Here is a 23,467-nt window from a genome sequence, read left to right on the forward strand (position 1 = left end):
AAATTCAGATGAAAAGTCATTAAAGTTTATTTTTAATTGAGCAAAACATTCAAATTATTTTCCTGTCTGAACTTTTTAGATCTCATGAGTAGGCAAAATCTAGTCTAATACCAGAATTCTTTAATGTGTAACTTTTACTTCAGTCCCATAAATAATGTTGATTGGAGTGTTTGTGATTTAATGTAACTGAAAATTTCACTAACAGTAGTTTATACCAGTGGTTCTAAATATTTTTCATCTCAGGATTCCTTGAAACTCTTCATAATCATTGAGGAAAAGTTTTTACGTTTATCTATTGATATTTGCCATTTTGGCAATTAAAAGCTTTGTAACATTTACATTTATGCAATATTAAGTTTTCTGTGCTTTGTTTATAGATTGATCCTATAAAATTAAATCTTATGAAAACATTATTAAAAGTTAGGTTTTATAAATAACCTTCCTGGGAGAATGGATATATATGTGGTTTGGTGCAGTAAGAAGGAAATTTAATTGTTCTAAGTCCTAGCTCTGGACTAAAGTCTACCAGAAATGTAGCTGTATTTTCCCGTAATAACTTAATTTCTCTTCAAGTCCTCATTTGGGGGCTGGGGGTGATGAAAACCCAACATCAGTAAATGTGGGATCATCCCCTTTTCCCCAAGATGGTAGCTCAGTTCCTGGGGGTTTGCTGCCAGGACTGGAGGAGCCCCTCTCTTGATCTTATCACCTGGTTCTCAAGACCAGGCTCACACAGGACACCTCAGAGATGTCTCTTGTTCCTGTGTCCACAGCATTCTTGGTTCTAGCGGTTCTGTGTCCTGTCTCAAAGTACAGCTAGGGCACTGTGGTCCAGGACTCCGTAGGCACTGGCTCTCGGGGCTGCCTGTGGCCCTTTCTGCCTGGACTTGGGGGGTCTAAGCCAGCCCTGAGGGAGCACAGTCCCTCTCTCCATTCTCTTTAGTCCTCTGTCCTCTTCATCTGTGATATTCTTTTTCTCTCTGTCTTTTATTTTTCTTTTTAGGGCTGCACCTGTGGCATATGGGAGTTCTTCCCATGCTGGGGGTGGAGTCAGAGCTGCAGCTGCTGACCTATGTCACAGCCACAGCAACACGGGATCCAAGCTGCATCTGTGATCTACACCACAGCTCACAGCAGCGCTGGATCCTTCACCCACTGAGTGAGGCCAGGGATTGAACTCGCAACCTCATGGATACTAGTTGGGTTCATTACTGCTGAGCCACGACGGGAACTCCTGTGATATTCTCTTAACATACTTTTCTCTGTGATTTTTTTTCCCCTCAAGGGCCACCCAGCACGATCTCCTTAATGGTTTCAGGCATCAGGAAATACAAAAGCAGGGACTAGGCGGCTGTTTTTGCATTCGTCCCTGTCATCCCCCAGTAAGACTGTGACTTTGGAAGGAGTAGGAGTGAGTGACAGGTTGGGGAGATGGAAGGGGAAATACTGGGAGGAAAAAAATCAGTTGGCATTTTCACAAATCTTCTCCAGCCACATAATCTTATGCCTTTAAACCCTGAGAGTCAACAGTATCCCACACCTTGGGGTCCAGTGGATTCTCAGAATTTTAAATAGTTTTTAATTTATTGTTTCTTGCTTTGCTTCTGTGAGGTCTGTGTTTTTCAAACTTGGATTGGACCCATCCCTAGAACAAAGTAGAAAACGTTAGAGATCATCACACAGAACAAATGTAGGTATGGTTTTGAAACTTGTCTCATATACACCTGCGTGTGTACTGGGCCGTGGGGTAAGATGCATTTCTCACTGTGGGCTCCAGTGATAGTTTTGAAGACACCGTTTTAGGGCATTCTCCGCTGCCACTGAATTTGCTATATCTTAAATTTTCTTGTTAACATGGAAAATGTCCTATTTTAACATTTGAAAAATACAGGGTTCATAGGTTGCAAACTTGAGTTGATTTGACTAAATGTCATATTTTTGTCCTCGTAGTTTGATAGGGTATAAAACTATTTTCCTTCCAAATTTCAATGCCATAGTTTTGCTCATAAGACTGATACTATAACTTTGCAGGCAAACACCCCTCCCCTCTCCCCCCCCCCCCCCCCCCCGCTGGAAGCTTTCTGCAGATTTTCTTTACTTTTAGAATTTTGAAATCTCACTTGGGTATGCTTGAAAGTTTTTGTTTCTTTGTTCATTTTGCTTGTTCTTCTGGGTACTTCCTTTGCCCTTTAGAGTTAAAGATATGTTTCTTTATTCCTTTTGTTTGTTTGTTTCTGAACCTCCGGTTAATTGGATTTGTTTATACATCTCTTAACTTTTTTCTCATATTTTCTGTCTCTATTTTTTTGCTCTTTATTACGGGAGTTTTTTTTTTCCTCTTCAGTTTACCTTGAATATAGCTAGCGTGCCCATTTGTCACATTATTCTAGCTTTCCATGGGTTATTTTATTTCAACAGCCTAGAGTGGGAACGCTGATAGTGGCCTTCTGCAGGTGCTGTTAGTCGCCAGGGGTGTCACCAGGCCAGTGTGCCTAAGGTGCACAGATGGGACCAGCTAAGGCGGAGAACCCGTCAAGTTCCTGGAATAAACAAACGAAACAAAAACAGGCAAAAGCCAGGAGGGCTGTGCTCTGTGGATTGTGTTTGACAGTATTTTACTCACCAGCCAGGGTCCACAAGTCCCTCCAAGGCCTTGCTCCTTGTCTCAGACCTCAAGATAGGATTCGTCCACAGGCTGCTCACCCTCTTGATTTAGAGACAGGCCCAGGTGTCTGCCCGGGGTGACCGCCTCTCCTGCCAGTGGGACACATGCTGAATGGGGAGTAAAGGAAGGTGGGGAGCGGAGCTGGAGGAGCTGGCTGGTCTGAATGCAGTTCTTCAAATAGCCTGGTGACATTTCCAGAGCCCCTAGTCTGTGACCTACTGTTCTGACTATTTGTTGACCATCCCTAAGATGTCTTTAATCTTTCCTCTCTACAGCCAGGGCTGTTAAACGGCTCACACGCTCTCTTTCTATGTACATGTTTTTATTATATGTGTCTTTATCTACACGTAAAACATCTTCATTGGGCTTTGGATGGGAAGGGCTTGCTTTGCCACTTGAGTCAAACGCCTTGAAGCGAGAATATGTACAGTTTTGAGGGTAATGACTCTGTTCCTTTCACAGTGCAGCACTTCTTTCCGTTCTTTCACCAAGTCCCTCCTTTCCTCCTGTGCCATTAACCTGTGTTGGAAAAGGTTTAAAGCCACACATTTTTCTCTTCAAGGCACTGAACACGAGCAGCAGTGTAGTGACCTATCGGCTTTTCATTTAATGATGTAATCAATAGACAGAAAAAAGTACATTTAAAGGAGAGTTGATCTGTTTTGTGGTTAGACTCTGCCTGAGGTACCAAGGAAAGGGAGGTGACTTGTTTAGAGAGTTGTTTTGAAGAGACAGGTGGGACAGGCAGGGACACTGTAAGTAGGTGGTGACATTGTCTACAATGAGGTCATTTTCGTTAACACGCAGGGAGGTAAAAGATGCCAATTTTGGTACAGTTGCCTTTGTTTTCCCTCAGTTTGCCTACTCTGAAACCACATCAAATGAATTTAATGTACACAGTTTGGCACTGGACAGATTGAAGTGTGTTGAAGGGTCCCTTGCTCCCTAAGAACATATCTGTAATCTCACAGTGGAGGCCAGTGGTTCATAGATTTTTGTTTGTTTCTTTCTTTTTCTTTTCTTTCTCTTTTTTTTTTTTTTTTTTTTTTTTTGTCTTTTTAAGGATGCACCCTTGGCACATGGAGGTTCCCAGGCTAGGGGTCGAATCAGAGCTGTAGCTGATAGCCTACGCCACAACCACAGCAACACTGATCTGAGCCTAGTCTGTGACCTACACCACAGCTCACGGCAACGCCAGATCCTTCACCCAGTGAGTGAGGCCAGGAATCTGCATCCTTATGGATACTACTCAGGTTCGTTAACCACTGAGCCACGACAGGAACTCCTGACTAGATTTTTGTTTCTTGATTTTAACTTCCATAGCCTGAAAAGCTAGGAAGCAGCCTATCTGCAAATTGTCAAATAAGTAGAGTCGTGGAGGGCAAGGAAATTTAGCCGGTGGTCCAGGATGTTTGGAGTGCCATGGAGGGAGGAATGTTGGTTTTTTTCCTGGACCCTTCAGAAAGAGTGGTGTAAACAGTGAGGTCTGCTATGGGCATGGGAAGTAAGGCTTAGGTGAAGTGTAGACCAACATGCCAGTGTTGGTGGCTCCTCTTCTTCTGAGTTTCCCACCATTTATTTATTTATTTTTTTAGCCATACATTTATCTATGAGACTGTAACATTTTTACCAAAAATGCACAGCTGGGTGTAATATCACATTTTTAGGTTTGCTTAAGTCTTCCTTAAACGTAGAATTCGTTTGTGATTTTTCCCCTTACTTTAGACTCAGTCTCAGATCTGCATGTATTCCTGTGGGCTCTAATCACTAGTGCATTTTGGTGTTCCTGGGCGAGAATCACAGAGCTGCCTGGCCGCACGTGTACCCGTTTGCACATTTCCATGGTGTCGGCAGCAGCATGGGGCATAGCCTCTCCTCCACTAGCTCCTGTTTTTCTTAAACAGCATCTAGGTGTGTGTGTGTGTGTGTGTTAATTTCTCACTTTTCACACTGTAATGCAAAATGTAGGTGACATGTCCCAATGGCTGATAAACATTTCATAGAGCGGTGGGTTTACTGTGTAATCCCTTTGATAATACCCTCTTTTGTAAACACACAGTAGAGGTTACAATGGAGTCCTGCCGAGGAAATAAATCAGAGGGTGGCACGTTTTTGACCCTTAGAGCCAGAAAGAGAATTTGGTAAATGGTTAGGTTATTGACTGTCCTTTAGAGAGCCGGGGGTTTGCTTTCTGTACTTCCTTTCAGCTGGGCTTGTGTTGCATGTACAGGAGGCCTACATTATCATAATCCATTTTTCGCTTTTATGTGATCTACCAGCGGCTCTCGTAAGCCTTCTTTCTGCAGAGCCTTCCCCATTTACTTGCTCTAATTCACCATCTTTTTTTTTTTTAAATCATAAAAATTGATGTTTTGCAACCAGTGGCATTATATGTGAGTTGTTTATGGAGGTGCTACAGGGAAGACGATTAGTGGTAGAATTAAGTACGAGGCGATGGCTGTGGAGGGAAATTCATGAATAGACATCACATCAATGACATAGTAAGAAAGAAGCGTGTTAAACTCGAAGATACTGGAAGAATATCATGAGTAAAATTATAATATGTCTTTAGCTGATGCTGAATGGTGTTAATCACACATGAACACATTTTTACTTAAGGGTTTCTATTAGGTAGAAAATGCCCAGATTGACCCCAACATGTAAAAAAGATGTTATCTTAAACTGCCTCTACCCATTAAATGTTAATTCCCCTGGCAGCACTCAAGCTGGAATATCAGTAGAAATACTGTAGAATTGTTCATTTACTCTTACTCTTGTTATCATTTAAGCCGTAAGACATTTGATATGAGAATTTCTTAATTTATACAATTTAACACATCTGAAAAGATAACCAGAGTGGGATTATTTTTTTTGGAAAATTATTAATAGTTATTAAATTTCCTGGGAACTTTTTTTTTTTTTTTTTTTTTTTGCACCCATGGCATGTGGAAGTTTCCCAGCCAGTGATTGAACCCACACCATAGCAGCAACCCAAGCTGCTGCAGTGACAGCACTGGATCCTTAACCTGCTGCTTCATGAGATAGGTCCTCCTGGGAACTTGTATTCAAGGGAAGAAACATCCAGGTCTTCTCCTTCTCTTACCTAATGTGCCATTTTCCATTATGATTCTTAAATGAAGAAACAAAATCCTTCCAGTACAATGAATGTGAACTTTAAGATGCTCTTTTGGGAAAGAAGTATAAACGGAGACTAGGAATGTGAATGCCTCCATGCTTTGCTCTTAAAGAACCAAGTAAAGAAAGCCAGTGCTTGGCTTTGGGCATTCAGGCCCTCTGGATTTGGGAAAGGCGGGAAAGAAAATGGCAAGAGGAACCCCTGGACACGTCTGACCAAAGTGTGCTCGTGCAGTGAAAGCATTTACAAAAGAAGGCGTGGCCTCGTGGAGCTGGCTGCAGTGCAGACTTTCTAGGCAGTGGAGGAGGTCTTCCTTAAACAAATCTGTTAGCGTCTTAGTTTGGGGAGAACACAGCACAATGTGGCTGTAGATGCACCAGTTCATATTTCTGTCTGAAGCTGCTCCATCTCACAGTTCCTGGGGTCCCCTGATCCTTAGGGAGTAGGTCTGGTTTGAACCAGTCTTCAGAGCTGGCCCTGGCTTGTGCTGCATTTGTCCCTCTTCCCCTTTGGCCATCAGCAACCTCTTTCTGCAGAATATGCAGCTCCTTGGGCCCCTCCTGGTAGGTGCTTTTTCTTCCTGGAGGTCAGTGGAGTGTTAGCAGTTGTTTCTCATGTTTAGGGCGTGATGGCAGATCCCAGGGTGGGTTAGAGTCTCTGTCTTCTTCTCTCCTCCTCCCCGTCCTGCCTCTCTGTCCCACCTCAGTTTCATGCTGTTGCCTTTTCTCACCAGATCTGGGCTCTAACACAGGCGTCCTCAGGGAAGCTGTCTGATAGGGCAGGATCTACGTAGAATGGGTCGATCTTACAACAGAGACAGTTTTCCTTTCTTTTTATGATTCTGCTGTCATTCCATATGGCACATGTTGGCATCCTGCTTCTTCCTGCCTTGGAGGCGGTCCTTGGTCACACTGGTGAGTCCTGACAGTGGTTCATGGCTGGGCTGGCTCTGAGACCTTTTTTGAATTGGTGGGCGCCGTGATGTACTGGTTTTAGGAGGGCTGAATTCCGCCCCTGCCTGACATTACTAGTGTTATTGCCACAGATTCTATATTTCACATATTTGATATATTTACTGATTTTGTATCTAATTTCTTGACCTGGCAGTAAATGGGAGAGGTGTGTTGAAATCTCTGACTGTGCTGGTGAATATGCAGGTTTCCTATGATGTCAGTTTTATATGCATGTCCACACTGCCTCTCTTTCTCTCCATATATACTCACACATATTTTAAAAAAATTTCACTTAAGGAGTTCCTGTTGTGGTGCAGTGGTTAACGAATCCAACTAGGAACCATGAGGTTGCGGGTTCAATTCCTGGCCTTGCTCAGGGGGTTAAGGATCGACGTTGCCGTGAGCTGTGGTGTAGGTTGCAGAGCTGGCTCGGATCCTGCATTGCTGTGGCTCTGGCGTAGGCTGGTGGCTACAGCTCCATTTCGACCCCTAGCCTGGAAACCTCCATATGCCATGGGAGCGGCCCAAGAAATGGCAAAAAGATGAAAAAAGAAATTTCATTTAAGGTGATGCTTTTTTTTTTTTTTTTGGTGAATGAGCCCTCATCACTGTGTAGTGTCTCTGTGCTTAGTAATACCTTTCTTTTTAAAGTGCATTTTGTCTCATTTTAATATAGCTATTTTATAGTGAAGTTAAAACTATGATTATATAGCAATCTTTTAGCCAGCAGATTTAACCCAGCAGATTATTGAATTGTTTCTCCCAACTGTTGAATTTCTGTTTGTCTTGTTTATTCTATACTTCTTTTTCTTTCTATTCTCTTTCCTTTTCAAATTTTATTGAGTTAGAGTTTGGGTACCTTTAAACATTTTGATTTTTCTCTTCTGTGGGATTTAAATTTGTGCGCTACATTTCCGTTCTTTGTGGTTACCCTTAGAATTTATCACATTTGTTTAAGCACAGTTTAAAATTCAGTAATGTCTTAATTTTTCTAATGAAGGCTAGAAGAACCTTGGATGCTTCATTCTCATCCTACCTTCTCATCTTATTGTCCGGAATTTTAGCTTTGTCTTGTTCCACACAGAGTTGCGTGTTTGTATGTGTGTCTATGTGTATGCACGTGCACTGCATTTACCATTTTATTTTCTCTCCATTCCCTTCTGGATTTTAGCTTGCCCTTCTGAAGTTATTTCTTGCTGAAGTGCATCCTTTATGAGTAGCTTTATAAAGACAAATACCGTATGATATTACTTACATCTGGAATCTAACATATGGCGCAAAAGAACCTATCTACAGAAAAAAACAAACAAACTCATGGACATGGAGAACAGACTTGTGCTTGCCAAGAGGGAGGGGGAGGGAGTGGGATGGACGGGGAGTTTGGGGTTGGTAGATGCAGACTATTGCATTTGGAGAGGGTAAGCCATGAGATCCTACAGTATAGCACAGGGAACTATATCTAATCATTTGTGATGGAATATGGTGAGGATAATGTAAGGAAAATATTTTATACATATGGGTTACTTTGCTGTACAGCAGAAATTGACAGAACATTGTAAATCAACTGTAATAAAAATTAAAAAAAAAACGCATAAAAAATAAGTAGCTTCATAGAAGACCTGATGGTAGTAATCCCTCTCAGGGTCTGGTTATTTGAAAATGTTTTATTTTTCATTCTTTAAAGATAATTTTGGATGATTTGGAGCAATCATTGTTACTACAAAACAGAGTTGCTTAGATTTGAGAGAAATACTTAAAATTACATTCAAACATTCTATCATCTCCCCACTATCCAGTACCTTGTGATCTTGGCCCTTGGGTAAAGTTACTTGTTGGTTAAAATCAGAGCATTAAAAAAAGTGGTCCAAAGAAAATCATCAGGCCCTCACCTTACTTAGAAAGGGAGAGCTGGAGAGCTGGTTTCATAACATAAAGTCAGAACTTTTGCGTTTTAAATGTTCTTAAGAGATAAAGTTGCATTTTCTTAAGGGAGATGTGTATTGAAAATGTTACTAGACTTCTTCTTTCATGAACTATAAGTTTTTAGGCAAAAGTGGGCCTAAGGTCCCCAAGATCACCCCTAGGTTTGACCGTTTTCTGGGGCCTCTCCCAGGACTCAGCACAGAGCCATACTTGGGGCTATGATTTATTACAGTGAAAAGACACAAAGCAAAATCCGCAGGGGGAAAAGGTGTATGGGCAGAGTCCAGAGGAAAGCAGGTGCAGGCTTCCAGAGTCCTCTCCCAGAAAGTGACCAGGGACACAGTTCCCCCAGCAATGAGTTGTGTCAGATGTTGCCAACCAGTCATGCTCTATAGAGACTCAGCTCCCAGGGTTTTTACCTGGGGCTGTTTACAGAGGCCCCTCTGCCTGGCATGTACCCAGATTCCAGATTCCCAGAAGGGAAGTGAGTGTTCTGTACCAACTGTATTGTTTGTACAGACAGCTTAGGCACAGTGCTCCACCCTTATCACCTAGTGGTGGCAGGAACCCTCCCAAAATCTGAGTTCTTAGACCACAGCCAAGGGCAGTCCTTGAAAGCTGGCCTTTAATACACACACACACACACACACACACACACCACACACACACACACACACACACACACACATATAGCATTGGGCCTGCTGTATTTACTTTCTGCACATGGCCCATCAGGAAATAATGATATAATAACAAATACTCAGGAGTTCCCATTGTGGTTCAACAGGTTAAGAACCCGACATAGTCTCCCTGAGGATGTGGGTTGGATCCCTGGCTTTGCTTAGGGGGTTAAGGATCTGGCCTTGCTGCAGGCTGCAGTGTCGGTTGCAGATGTGTCTTGGATCCAGTGTTGTTGTGGCTGTGATGCAGGCTTCAGCTGCAGCTCCGATTCGACTCCTAGCCTGGGAACTTACCTATGCTGCAGGTGCAGCTGTAAAAAAAAAAAAAAATGCTTCTGACACCTGAATTCTGCTCTCAGATTTTCTGGTTTGAGTAGAGCTATAACAGTGGTCAGGAAAACAAAAACCTGGCAGGGGTAGGTGAGTGCTGGTGAGGGAGGAGACTCAGACAGGAGTAATTGAGGCACATGGTGGCACAGGATTAGGGGAGATGGCAGCCCATTAGATTTTGCCAGATAGGTGAGAATGAATGAGAAGAAAAAAAAAGGTTAGAGATTGGTTGGAAACAGCTAGAAGTGTTAAAGTGAGTGACCTCTTATAATGATAGAGATATGATATTTCTTTAGGGTTTCCCAACCTCAGTGCTATTTTGGCTAAGTCTTTGTTGGGGTGGGAGGAAGGGGGCTTTCCTGTGCATTGCAGGAGGCTTAGCAGCATCCCTGGCCTCTGCTTCCTCCATGCAAGTGCATCTGTCCCCTCACCTACCGCCTTCCCCAGTTGTGGCAAACAAAAGCTGTCTCCGATGTTACCTGTCGTCAAATGTCCTCCAGGGACAGTGGTTGAAAACCATTGTATTACTACAATAAATAAATTCATAATGACTTAGCTTTATATGCATACATGGTTTACTCCTATCTCACATTTATAGTGCTTTTCCATTTATAGGGCTCTTTCATGTGTTTCTAGCAAGAAGCTTGTGAGAGAGCTTGGAGTATTTCATCCTTGTTATATAGATGAAGGCAATGAGATGCAGAGGTGAAGCCACTTTGCAGTAAAGCAAAGAGAAAGTAGTAGTAAAAGTAATGGTGATAATAATGTTTTGTTATTAATATTATATTAATAATTACTATAATATGTTTTGTTAATATTTTGTTTTAATGACAGGAATAATAGATGTTTTACTGAGTGCCTACTATGAACCAGACATTGTTTGAAATGCTTTATAGGTGTTCATTTTGCAATAAGCCTAAGAAGTGTTATTAGCACATGAGGAGATTGAGGTCAGAGAAATTAAGGAACCTGCCCAAAGGCACACAGCAGGTCGAAGAGCCAGGTCCAAACCCTTTTGGCTCCAATGCTGTCATACCCCAGGCTCTGGATAAAAAGTGAGCGGTCCTGGACTCTTGCCTTTCTGTGGTAGTGTTTTTTCTCATCACTCTTTCCGTGGAGGTTGCCATTTGCTTATGACACTGCTTTCCTCACTCTGCCCAGCTCTGGTCTCTAGTTTCTGTATAACTTTCCCAATCTTCTTATCAGCTGAATCTCACAGAGATGAAAAAATTGGGAAGTCTCTGTCTGTGGCCTGAATTTGCTATTTCAGTTGTGGTCTTCTGTTATTATATTGATTCTTTCTCATTTTACTTATTTTTAATGTAGCATTTCATGGAAATCTGGATTTGTTGCAGCTGTCAGCCTAATCTTGGCATATACACTTCACCCAATTCCTGTGTACTTCAGCTAAGAGGCTTCTGTTCATGGTGCTTAAACATTTCACGATATTCTTCACATCTTTCCACCAGCTCCCAATGTGTTATTTTTTTATATTTCCATGATTATATTTGCTAATGTACCAATTCATCTACCCCTTCTTTTGCAGTATGATGATTATTTTTTACTTTTTTCCTAACTCCCTTTGAACATCCATGTTTCATGCCTCCATGTCTTCTGACGCCTGATATGGAGAAGGAAAAATGTCATTCTTTCTCTTGACCTAGTGAAGAAGTCATTAAGCTTTTCAAGATATTTATCTCGAAGACTTTCTACAACCACTTAAATGCAGTATTTGGGAAGGGCAACAATTAACTGTATAGTACCATCCGTTAGTTTTAAAGTGCTTTGCTTTTCTGTTCCTGTGATCCCTCGAGGGACCACTGAGCCCTCAGTTTATTTCTGGGTCTGGCTTTCTTTTTTGTTTTCTTATGGGTGGGGCGGTGGGTGAGTGTCGAGACTATGACCTGAGAGCAGACTGTCGTCAGATTAGTTTAGGTGGACATTGCTACAGGGACATGATGTTGAGAAATCCAGGATTTTTTCAGATGTGTCCAGTTTGGCAAAATTAATTAGGTTTCTTTAGATGTTGTAATTGTTTTTAATATAAGTAGTGTGTGCTGCCGTCTCTGTAATTACACTTACTGCTTGTGCATCTCATGGTTCCAACCCATGAGACCATTCCACTCTCCCTTGATTGTTCGGCACTTTTCCTAAGACCTTATTCACTTGAATTTTGCTAGCTCTGAAGATAACTTCGGTCCCCAAAGCCTTCGGTTTTAATCCATTATGGTACTCACCATTCCTCGTAGTTTCAGATATGAATTTCACTTTCCTCAGCATTTTTTATTTTGGTTGTTAATACTAAATTGCATTTTTTTTTCTGGATCAGAAATTGGGATAGTTTCATCTTGTTATGCATCTTTAGAGAAAGTTATGCCAGCCATTATTACAAAATCATTAAGTTTTAGGATTGGGAAGGATATTGGTAAAAGTGCAGAGCATTGCAGTCTGTTTATAGTCCTCACTATAATTTCACAACATATCAGTAAGTTTGTTTCTTTGGCCATTAGATGAGCAGAGTCTGTCCTCTGGAAAAAAAGAAAAAGAAAAAAAAAAAGAAAGAAAGAAATGGAAAACAGCAGAAGCTTTTCAATTTGTTGTTCCTTTCAGTATAAAACTTGTTCCGAAGAGAACTTAGTGTGGGTTGCCAATATCAAACTTATTAAGGGGTGTTTTGTTATAGGCATGAATTTTACAAGTTCAAATCTATCACCTTTTCTCATTGTAAAGTCAGATAGTGAGACTAATCAGATTATTTTTATGAAACAATAACTTCAAAATGAGAGGTATGAGTGGCAAGCGAGGTTTTGTTGGTATCCAAGCAGAAATTATTTTTTCCTGGTATGGAAGAAATTCATGTACCTACAGAGAAGCCATAGAGTGAACATCTTCTCCCAACCAACAGTTTATTTTTCCACCTCAGGATGGTGTTTAATTAAAAATTGTGTTTAATTTTAAAATTCTGTTTACTTGAAAATTTTGTTTAATTGAGTGAAGTAAGTCAGAAAGAGAAAGGCAAATACCGTATGATATCACTCATATCTGGTATCTAATATACAACACAAATGAACCTTTCCACTGGAAAGAAAATCATGGACTTGGAGAATAAATTTTTAATTTTTATTAAAGTACAGTTGATTTACAGTGTTGGGTTTGTTTCTGCTGTAAAGCATAGTGACCATGTTAATTTAAGTTTAAATAAAATGTAATCTTAAATTTTAAATATAATATTTAAAAAGTGATTTTTATTTTTTCCATTAAAGCTGGTTTGCAGTGTTCTGTCAGTTTTCTACTGTACAGCAAGGTGATCCAGTCACACATACATATATACATTCTTTCTGTCACTTTATCATGCTCCATCATAAGTGACTAGATAGAGTTCCCAGTGCTACACAGCAGGATCTCATTGCTTATCCATTCCAAAGGCAATAGTTTGCATCTAGTAACCCCATATTTCCAGTCCATCCCATGCCTCCCCCTCCCTCTTGGCAAGCAGAAGTCTGTTTTCCAAGTCCATGATTTTCTTTTCTGTAGAAAGGTTCATTTGTGCCGTATATTAGATTCCAGATCTAAGCGATATCATATGGTATTTGTCTTTCTCTTTCTGACTTACTTCACTTAGTATGAGAGTCTCTAGTTCCATCCATGTTGCTGCACATGGCATTATTTTGTTCTTTTTTATGGCTGAGTAGTATTCCACTGTGTATATATACCACATCTTCTTAATCCAATCATCTGTTGATGGACATTTAGATTGTTTCCATGTCTTGGTTATTGTGAATAGTGCTGCAGTGAACATACGGGTGCATGTGTCTTTTTCAAGGAAAGCTTTGTCTGGATATATGCCCAAGAGTGGGATTGCTGGGTCATAAATTTTAAACATAATTTTGAATTAAACATAAATGGCAGGAGAAAGTTGTCCCCTCAGAGTCTGCCACTAAACTGAGTTAACCTGCAAGTTAGTATAGTATGGTCCCAACAGGTTAAAGTGTCTGTAACACACTTGAGAGTAGATTTTAATTGCAGTTTTGAAAGTTATTAGAGTACATACATACATATTTTTTGAATGAAACACTATGGGACTCCTGAAAATCTCTGTGAACCTTTATTCCACAGAATATATTTTGAAAAACATGTGCTGAGTTGTTATTTTAGCTTTAAAGTATAGCAGTATATACATAGTGGCTACATGTTAGAGTCCAGGGAAGTTCAGCTTCCTGAGCTTTGAGCTGTGAGTTGCGAATTTTATGCCGCGCACTGAAGCTGTCCAGCCAGCCTCACCTGCCTGGAGCAGAGTTCAGAAGCAGCCCCCAAGTAATCTACAAACATGTTGAGTCACTATGTTGTACACTTTGAAGTCATATAATGTTGTGAGTCAACTGTATGTCAATACATTTAAAAAAAGAGAGAAAGAAAGAAGTAGCCCCTAAAGGCTGTGGCGGACACAAAGTCTCTGACTTAGGATGAGGAGGGGGGAGACCTTGCTTGTCATGGTTTCCTCACTTGAATCAGTACCTCTAGTTTTTACCAACATCTCGCTAAACTTGACTGCTCTCTGGTTTCTTAGTCTGGGTTGGGAGAAAGAAACCAGAGGAGAAGAGGGCCGTGCAAGGCCAAGTGTTACGTGTGAGAGATGATCTCTTGCCAGACCGGCAGACATGAGCGTACAGGGAGCTTCCGCGATTTCAGCACCGTGACCGCTGTAAACTTTGACAGCACCAGCACCTTGTATCATGATCTAATAATGTCTGCTTAGATGACCCTAAGTTATCATGAAAGCATTTCAATTAGGTTTGCATCTTTTCTAAGAAGGCAAGAGAATTACGGCGAAATTGGAGTTTCTGTCGTAGCTCAGCGGAAACGAATCTGACTAGCATCCATGAGGATGCAAGTTCAATCCCTGGCCTTGCTCAGAGGGTTAAGGATCTGTGGCATAGGTCACAGACGTGGCTTGGATCTGGCGTTGCTGTGGCTCTGGTGTAGGCCAGCAGCTACAGCTCTGAATTGACTCCTAGCCTGGGAACCTCCATATGCCATGGCTGTGACCCTAAAACGACAAAAACAAACAAACGAACAAACGAAGAAAATTATGGTGAAATAGTGAGTCTTAGAGGTCTTTTGAGAAACCACAGGAAGAGACAGAGGGTGCACATCACCAGAAAGGGGGGCCAGGGAGAAGGAAACGGGGAGGGGCCTCTCTGAGGGACAGCTCTGAGCTCCACGCTCAGAGCTTCTATGTGATAGAATATCAGCAGCTAGAGCTGCACCCTCTGTGCCAGCCAGGCATGGGGAGGAGGGCGAGGGGCAGGGGCACTCGCTGGTGTCCTTGGCCACACATAGGGGAAGATCCCCTCCCTTTACCACCAGCAGGGCCTGTGTGTTCACATCTGTGTGGGGAGGCCTTGACGTGTGCTGTGGTTGTGTGGCCCTCTCTCTCCTCCCCTGTGAGCCAGACCCTGGTAGGTGCCGAATGTGCTCTGACAGGGCACAGGATAGCCTGTTCTTGCCGCCACAGAACTTGGCTTGTACTTTGAGACAGACACATGCCAATGGAAACATGCAAGTGAATGCGGTGAAGATTGTAATGGGACAGAAAGTGCCTTCCAGGACACATGTGAGAGACCAGGAATGCTTCCTGGCGGAAATGGAATCTCAGTTAAGACCTACGAGGTAAAGAGGAGTGAGCCAGAGAAGGTGGGGGTGTTGCAGGCTGGGGATCAGCCTGTGGAGGAAGAGGTGGGAAAGAAAAGGGTGACTGCACGGCCAGAGCTCGGGTTGGGAGTGAGAAGTTCGCAGACGGCTGATCATGGGGCCTGGGGAATGGCTGGAGTTTTCTCAGACCAGTGGGGAAAGCCACAGAAGGTTTTGCCCAGAGGCATCACATGATCAGATTGGCATTTTAGAAAGTTTGCTTTGTTGAGTTGGATTTGAAGGGCAAGACTGGCACGTGTTGTATTTATCTAAAAGATAAATGTGGGGAGTTCCCGTTGTGGCTCTGTGGTAACAAACCCAACTAGCATGCATGAGGACGCTGGTTTGATCCCTGGCCTCACTCAGTGGGTTAATGATCAAGTGTTGCCATGGGCTGTGGTGTAGGTTGTAGATGCGGTTGGGATCCTCCGTTGCTATGGCTGTGGTGTAGGCTGACAGCTGTAGCTCCGGTTTGACCCCTAGCCTGGGAACTTCCATATGCTGCACATGTGGCCCTAAAAAGCAAAACAAACAAACAAACAAAAAAACTTAACTGTGGAGACGAAGAGAAGTAAATATAACCGAGCCCTGCTTAGGAGATGGAATCAGTAGACCTGGTGAGGGATTGATTGGATGTGTGCAGAGTCGGGCTTACTCTCAGGTTTCTGGGGTGGGCAGCTGGGCACTAATAAATGACGGAGAACATGGGCGAGAAATCATTTTGGGATCATGGTAGGATGACAGACAGTTGGGTTTCAAGCTGCTTGGATTTGTAGTGAGCTTGGGTGTACACACGTGGAAGTGGCAGTGGATCTGAAATTCAGGAGGGAAGGCTGGGCTAGAGGTGTGGATTTGGGAACAGTCAGCATGCATGTGGCAGGTCCCTAAAGCGGTAAGAATGAATGAGAGCCCCCAGGTCATCCCCCAGCTGTACCCTGAGAAGAGAAGAAAGCCTATGTTAGGACCCCGAAGGAGGAGGGGCAGAGAGGAGCCTACGGGAGACAGAGAAGGAACAGCTAGAAAGGGAGAGGCCAGGCCAGGAGGGCGTGGGGACACAGAAACAAGAAGAGGACATTTCAAGATGCAGGAGAAGCTAAGCGAGAGGAAGACCAAGACATGTCTGTTGGGTCCTCTGTGCCACATGGATGCCATTGTGACTGTAACTGTAGAAACGTCTGGAAACAACTAGAATGTTCCCAGGGCGGAGGAGAGAGTTGGAAGAGATGAGCAGAGGCAGTCTAGGCCTCTCTGGAAGGAAGTTTAGCTGAAGGCGAGGAGACCGTAGGACCTCATGCTGGAGTTTGTGGGTGGAGGGAGGGATAGCGGTCGGGGAGCCTTGAGGATGCTTGGGTATTGGTGGGAAGTAGCTAATAAAATAGAGAGGCCCAGGGGGACGTTTTGGGGGACTCTGGGGATAACTGGGTCATCGGGGGTCTTGAGAATGGAGGAGGGCTTGGGCTCCAGGAGAAGCAAAGAGGAGAGACACCTCTTCCATTGAGACAGAAGGGAAGAATGAAACAATGGACGGTAAAGCCTTGTTTAGTGTCCTAAGATTTTAATTATAGTCTTTTAAAATTTTTTCTCCGCAGACACTACCCAAAGCAGTCCTTCACCACGGTGGCAGATACACCTGAAAATCTCCGCCTGAAGCAGCAAAGTGAACTGCAGAGTCAGGTAATTTCTGAAAGGCTACTGCTGTTGCACTGGTCCTAAGTACTGTTCACAAGGCCGCTCTTGGGCGCGTCGGTCCTTGTGCTGTTCACGCTGGTCCCCAGCTGGCGCGCAGACTGAGAGCGGGCCTGGGCCGGCCGGCCGGGCAGAGGTGCCCAGCCAGCCTCTGCTTTGTTCCTGGTCTTGGAGCATCCTGACATTCTCGGTTCTGTTATCCACACGGCACCAGGGCAAGGAAATGTGTTCTGGTCAGAGTACGTGTTTCCCAACAATATTGATTTATTTGGTCCTAAATATTTAGAAACATTTTATAAATAGCTTTTCCACACTGCATATGTAGGGGAAAAAAGAGGTGTTAACTTGACCCAATTGCAGTGAGTGTGGGGCTAACACCCTGTCTGTGTATCTCACACCAGCCACGAGCTTTGTTTTCATCCTGTCACTTTATTCATATTTCCCTCATATGTCACGCTGACAGCAGGGACAAAGATTAGACCATGGTTGGCTCCCAGTCAACCACTTTGGATGGAAACTTGCCTTCAACATGGTGAAACGCATCCGCAAAGACTAAGGATTTGAAACGACAGTGTTTTCCTCAGGGACGCCCAGTCTCTCTTCTTGGGAACCCGAGGGCGCTGTCGTCCAGAGAAATTACCTTGCCTGCCTCGGCCGTCATCCGTGCGGTGGAAGAACGCGGAGGAGCCGAGGCTGAGTTGTGGTCCCCCTGCCGCTGTCATCCGTTGTGACTTTGGGCCAGCCACTCTGATTCCTTGGGCTTATGTAGAGGGAGACAGTCTATCTTGCCCACCTGTTTTGGGGTGACTTCAAGCGTCAAGTGGGTAGGTAGGTGTGAAAGCATGTTGCTACGTTAAACGAAGATGCTGTGACTGTGGAGGCTGATTATTATCAGTATGGTCCCCAAGAATCCTTGATGTGGAAAAAAGGAGAAGAGCAGAATTTGCCAAGAAGGGAGGTGTCTAGCTAATACTCTTTGAAAATGTCAGTTGTAGCCGCTCGTAATGAGAGTAGTAGGCTCTGAGTTGCACCGGATCTAATTCTTTCCATGTGGGTTTATCTGATCACAGGGGAGATGGTGGTTCCCCCCCGACCCTCCTTCTGGGGACTGGGGACCACTTCTCAGTCCACTTAATTAGGGGAAATATCACTCAGAGTAGGGTTTACTGTTGGTTAACAACGCCATGAAGACTTGGTTGGCAGTTAGTTTTCGGTTTATGTAAAATGCTAATTTTCTGTGTGCTAAGCCATTAGTTCACAAAATTGAGTGCCGGCCAAAGAGAGGCACTGTTGCGAAGCCGGCGAGAACACCCCTTGCTCATTCACACTGCAGAGGGTGCCAGGACTTGGCTCCCGTCTGTGCAGATCCAATATGCCTTTCTTCTCATCAAGTTAGGATTAATTAGATAATTCTGGAGAAGTACTTCGAGCACATTGGAACAGAACGGAATCAAGCGATCAAATATTTGTTTCCTGCCTATTACATGTCCTTGTTCTGTGCAAAAGAATGTACAACTAGTTAATCCTCCCTTTGCAGAGCTCATGGGGTGTCTGAGGAAAGAGGACTCACACACCCCACCCCCGCCACCCCGAGCAGCAATGTTTCGTTTACAGTAAGGATTCAAAAAGGGAAGGATGAGTGGGCTTATGCTGGAGGGGTGTGGATGTGAGTGGCGCCTTGAAAGTTGAGAGACGATCTGATGTGAACCCTCTCTCCCTCTAGAAAGCACACGACTCCCTTTGGGTTCCGTTAGTGGTTGTAGGCGCCATCCACTTGGTCCAGGAACAAGCATTTATTGTTTTCCCACCACGTGCCTGATTCTGGAAAGGCAAAGAGAAAAAGGCGCTCACTCTTTCATAAAAGACCGATTTTATTCTCCCTTAGGGAGGTAGCGAGCTGCAGGCATCAGAAGGCAAAGCACACAGGTGGTTCAGGGCTGGAGGGACAAGGGTCCATAGAAGGATGCCATGGGTCTCCAGGCATGGTCAGGTGAAGGCATCCTATTTTCTTTAAGATTTTGCACGAACGTCATCCCTTCCAGAAAGAAAACATAGGGCCTCTTCAGGCAGATGGGGTGGGGAAATTCAACACAGTTCTAGAAGCATGTGCTTACTCCTTAACTGCGTGCAAGGCATTGTGCCAGGTGTTGGGGGAGGGAAGGTGACCCAGATTATCATCCTCATCGTGCGTGTTCAATTCAGGCCAGGTAACTTGACATGTGCTCTTTCATTTCCTCTCAAACAGCTCTCTGAGACAGGTATTTATTATTCTCCCTGTTTGGATGAAGCCCTCAACCTTGAGAGAATTTGGAGGACTCACCCTTTCAAACTTAACAAGGCACTGAACTTGGAATAGAACCTAGATTTGTGAGCCCCCAGTGTCCACAATCTCAGCTAGGACTCTTGTCCCATTACTCAGAGAGCAGCTGGAAAAGGAGATGTGTCAGCAGGTAATTGCAGTACAAGCAGATAGGGTTGTCTAAGTAAAGGTAGAATTTTGCCTAAAGAGCAAAAGTCACACATAGGAAGACTTCCTCCCTCTCTCCTCCCCCATTTTCTTCCTCTCCCCCCTACCCCCCTCTTCTCCTTCCCCCTCCTGCTCTTCTCCTTGTCCATTTCCTTCTTCTTCTTCTCTTTCTCCTCCTCCTCCTCCTTTGTGAAAGATAAAAATACTTCTATGAGAGCATTTCTACTTTTTTGCAAAGATAGAGATCTACCCCAGTGGTATTCATTACTGGCAGTTCATTTAATTTGAGCATATTAAATGATTTGCATACTCAATGATTTGATTCTGTGGTTGAGTATTTCCTTTGGGTTTTGATATCAAGAATTCTGAACAGCTCAAGAGTTTTGGTGGAAAATTGACTCTTAATATTTTATTTACTTGTTTTTGATGATGAGTGATGCTAAATGAGTCACATCTGTTCATCACTGTGAGTTTTGAAATTCTTAAATCCTTTAGAATTATTTGGTCGAAACTAATACTTTTCTTACCATTAGCTTACCAAATGAACCAAAATGAAGGGGGAAAAAAAACCCCATTTTCAGTTCAACCTAGGAAGTTATTTAGAGTTACATGTTGTTATCTTTTCCTTTTTTCTCTTCTATGTCTGGCTCTTTCTCTTTCTTTTTCAGAGGGTTATGAGCATTGCCAGCATTTTTTTTTCTTTTGCCTGAGTGTTAGATCCTTTCAAGCTTTTTTGGGGAATCTATATTAGATGCCAGTTGTTAGAATAAAATGATACAAAATACTGCAGAATAACAAGCAAACTATGAATTAGATTTTCAGAACGGGCGATAGGCAGGGGCTTACAGGCATTGGCTGGCTTGCGAAGAACTGCTGCCCGTCTGCCCACTTGGCCAGCCCTTGACAGCGGTGGGTGGACTGCCAGGGGGGCTCTGTGGTCACGGGAGGCGGGGCGGGGAGGCAATTCCAATGTCAGCAGCTCCTGTCCCCTCATGTATCACAGGATAAACTGCTTCAAAGAAATGACTGGGTCACTTCACTGTACCATAGAAAATTGACAGAACACTGTAAACCAACTATAATAGGAAAAATAAAAATCATTTAAAAATAAAAAGAAATAACATAATGGGAGGTTAGGCACCTCCACTGGCCCATAGTAATCCGTTCAATAAAGGGCAAATGTGGGACCTTTCCTTCTAGCCATATCAGTAACATTGCACGTCCCCCGAAGGCCTCGGGCTTGCACTGCAGGCCTGGGAACCAGCATCATGTCTTTTTTGGGGGGGTGGGTATGGAAGTGAACCTTGAGTTCCAAAGCCTTGCTTTGTAAAATAAACTTCTGGATTATAAACTCTTTATAAACTGGACAGCTCTTAAACTTCAAAAACTGAAGCAAGGAGTTCCTGTGGTGGCTCAGTGGTAATGAACCTGAGTAGTATCCATGAAGACATGGGTTTGATCCCTGGGCCCACTCAGTGGGTTAAGGATCGGGATTGCTCTGAGCTGTGGCGCAGGACGAAGACACAGCTCGAATCCTGTGTGGCTGTGGCTGTGGCTGTGGTGTAGGCTGGCAGTTGAGCTCCCATTGGCCCCCTAGCCTGGGAACCTCTATATGCTGCAAGTGCAGCCCTAAAAAGACCAACCCCCCCCCCACAAAAAAACCCAAAACTGAAGTGAGGTGACAAGCCCCTTCCTCAGGAGAGAAATATTCTTATTTTCACATGACGTAGTAGCAAGTGTTTCTTTTTTCAGGCTGTAGAGTACAGCAGTACACCCTTAGTGGGAGAAAGGGCACCGATGTTTGGCCTACTCTCCATCAAGAGTCCGCGGATTTCTTAAAGCTGGGGAAATGGTTTTTCAGATGGAACTTTGAGGGTAGGCCTTCCTAGAAAAGAGGAAGAGAGGCCTGTTGTGGCGGAAGCAAGGGAAGGGAGGTGCACACCTCTGCCCTCTCCGTGTTCCCCCTGCTTCTCCCCATGAGATGGATGTTTTAGGAAACCCTGGGTCTCTGGAGGGCGGCATTCTGAAAAGCACTGCTCAAACCAAGACGGAATAGTAGCGAACTTTGCCGCTTAGTTGTTTATGTGATTGGCTTAGCTGTGTGCAGTCATGCTGAAAATAATGGAGATTTGGGGCTCCCTGTGCTCGTAAATGGAGTGTGTGTGATGTATGCATGCTGATGAGATGAGGGATTGAAAATGATGGTGGCTGGATTACAGACTATTCTGGAACCTTTGGGTCTTGGTTTTGTAATCCGTGTTTCTTTATTACTCTTTGATATTTCCGTGAAGGCATCGAAAACATGGTGCCCAGGAAACAGGATCTATGACAGTGGTAGCAGAGTGAGAAGGTAATGTGGTTTTTACAGGCGGCATAATAGTCTCACGTCTTTGTGGAAGGGTCAAAGACACATGTCTAATCTAAGCCTTGGGAAGGTCAAGGAGGTGCAGTTGTGTCCAGCATTCTCTTTCTCCAGCTTGCCCTTGGCACCTCTCTGTACCTCCTCCTTCTGTCTTCCATCTCCAGAGGTTCCTCCCTCCGTTATCTGTCATCTAACCATCCAGTAAGGTGTTAAATTATTACCTAAGGCAAGACTCCTCTTGGGTGGCAGTTACCTTTTTAACAGGCCTATCACAGAGGACTGACTTCCTTCAAAGCACGGATCCATGCCTAGGGAACTTCAGCAACTGCTGAAAGACCCCTGGAGGGCTGTTTTGGCGAGCATCCTCTGTGTATGTCAAATCCTATTCCAAAGGCTCCCACCTGATCATAAGTTTGACCTGAATTTCATTTGCCACCCAGTGCCAGTGATATGCCAAATTCACTGCTGTAGTGAGCAAAACCCGATAAAGCCTTTGCTCTCGGGATTGATGGTCTAGTTGGGGGAGGACAGTAATAAAAAATGAGCAAATGTGGCATTCCCTTCGTGACTCGGGGTTAGCGAACCCGACTAGCATCTATGAGGATTCGGGTTCGATCGCTGGCTTCACTCAGTGCATTAAGGATCTGGTGTTGCTGTGTGGGCTATGGAGTAGCTTGCAGATGCGGCTTGGATCCCAAGTTGCTGTGGCTGTGGTGTAGGCTGGCAGCTGTAGCTCCGATTGGATCCCTAGCCTGGGAACCTCCATATGCTTCGGGTGTGGCCTTAAAAAGACAAAAACAAAAAATTTAACAAATGTGAGCAGAAATGCAACTGTGACAAGAGCTGCAGTGAGAGCTGGGAATATTTTCATTATGTTTAAAAACATTTTCAGGGAGTTGGAGTCCTGACTGCTTTTCGGCAGACAGATACGTAATGGGATCTCAGAATGGCCTGCTGCATCCTGCCCAGCTGTGGATCCCATTTCAAAACGCATATCTTCTTTTCTTTTTCTTTTCTCCATTTCCCGGTCTTAGCTGACTATTCTCTGCTCTTTGCTGGGTCCTCTTACTGCCCCTTATCTCCCCGGACAACCTCAGACTTCTAAACAGGAAGACTGTCTCTCCAGATAGCATTCATTGGTAATTCTTCTGTTCTACTCATCTTGGACAAGAAGCCTTTCATATTTACTTTTTAATTTTCCATTTTCTTTGAACCTCATTTTGGCAGCTTTATGATTCCCATCTTTTGATTTTTCACCATTTGATGCTGTATTCTGATCCTAGGGTGATGCTTCTTATTTCCCACAATAAGCACTTTCTCATGTATGCGAAGGTAAAAGTTCACAGGAAGACGCTTCAGCATGTTCCTTTGCCAGGTTTTGAGGCAGTGAAATGATGAGAGATTCTGTTTCACGTGTAGGAAGGACTGCATGTGAGTAAGTACTTCAAAGGGAGCATTAATTCACTTGATGTGGCACGTTTCTTTCAGGGAACAGAACATGCTGTGCAGATGTTAACTCTACCCCCTCTCCCATTTCCCACAAGTCCCATTGTTTTTCTTTTTTACTTCTGGAT

At 43.7% G+C, this 23,467-nt stretch overlaps 1 protein-coding gene across 1 annotated transcript in view; it reads left to right on the forward strand.

Moving 5' to 3' along the window:
* Positions 1-23,467, forward strand: part of NEBL (nebulette) — a 354,941-nt gene that overhangs the window by 110,528 nt on the left and 220,946 nt on the right. The window contains exon 3 of the mRNA XM_003357763.4: positions 16,968-17,052. Coding sequence (XP_003357811.1) covers positions 16,968-17,052 — 85 coding nt within the window. The remainder of the gene's footprint in view (positions 1-16,967; positions 17,053-23,467) is intronic.

The sequence above is a fragment of the Sus scrofa genome, chromosome 10 (genome assembly GCF_000003025.6).
Source record: "Sus scrofa isolate TJ Tabasco breed Duroc chromosome 10, Sscrofa11.1, whole genome shotgun sequence".
In the NCBI taxonomy this organism is placed as follows: Eukaryota; Metazoa; Chordata; class Mammalia; order Artiodactyla; family Suidae; genus Sus; species Sus scrofa.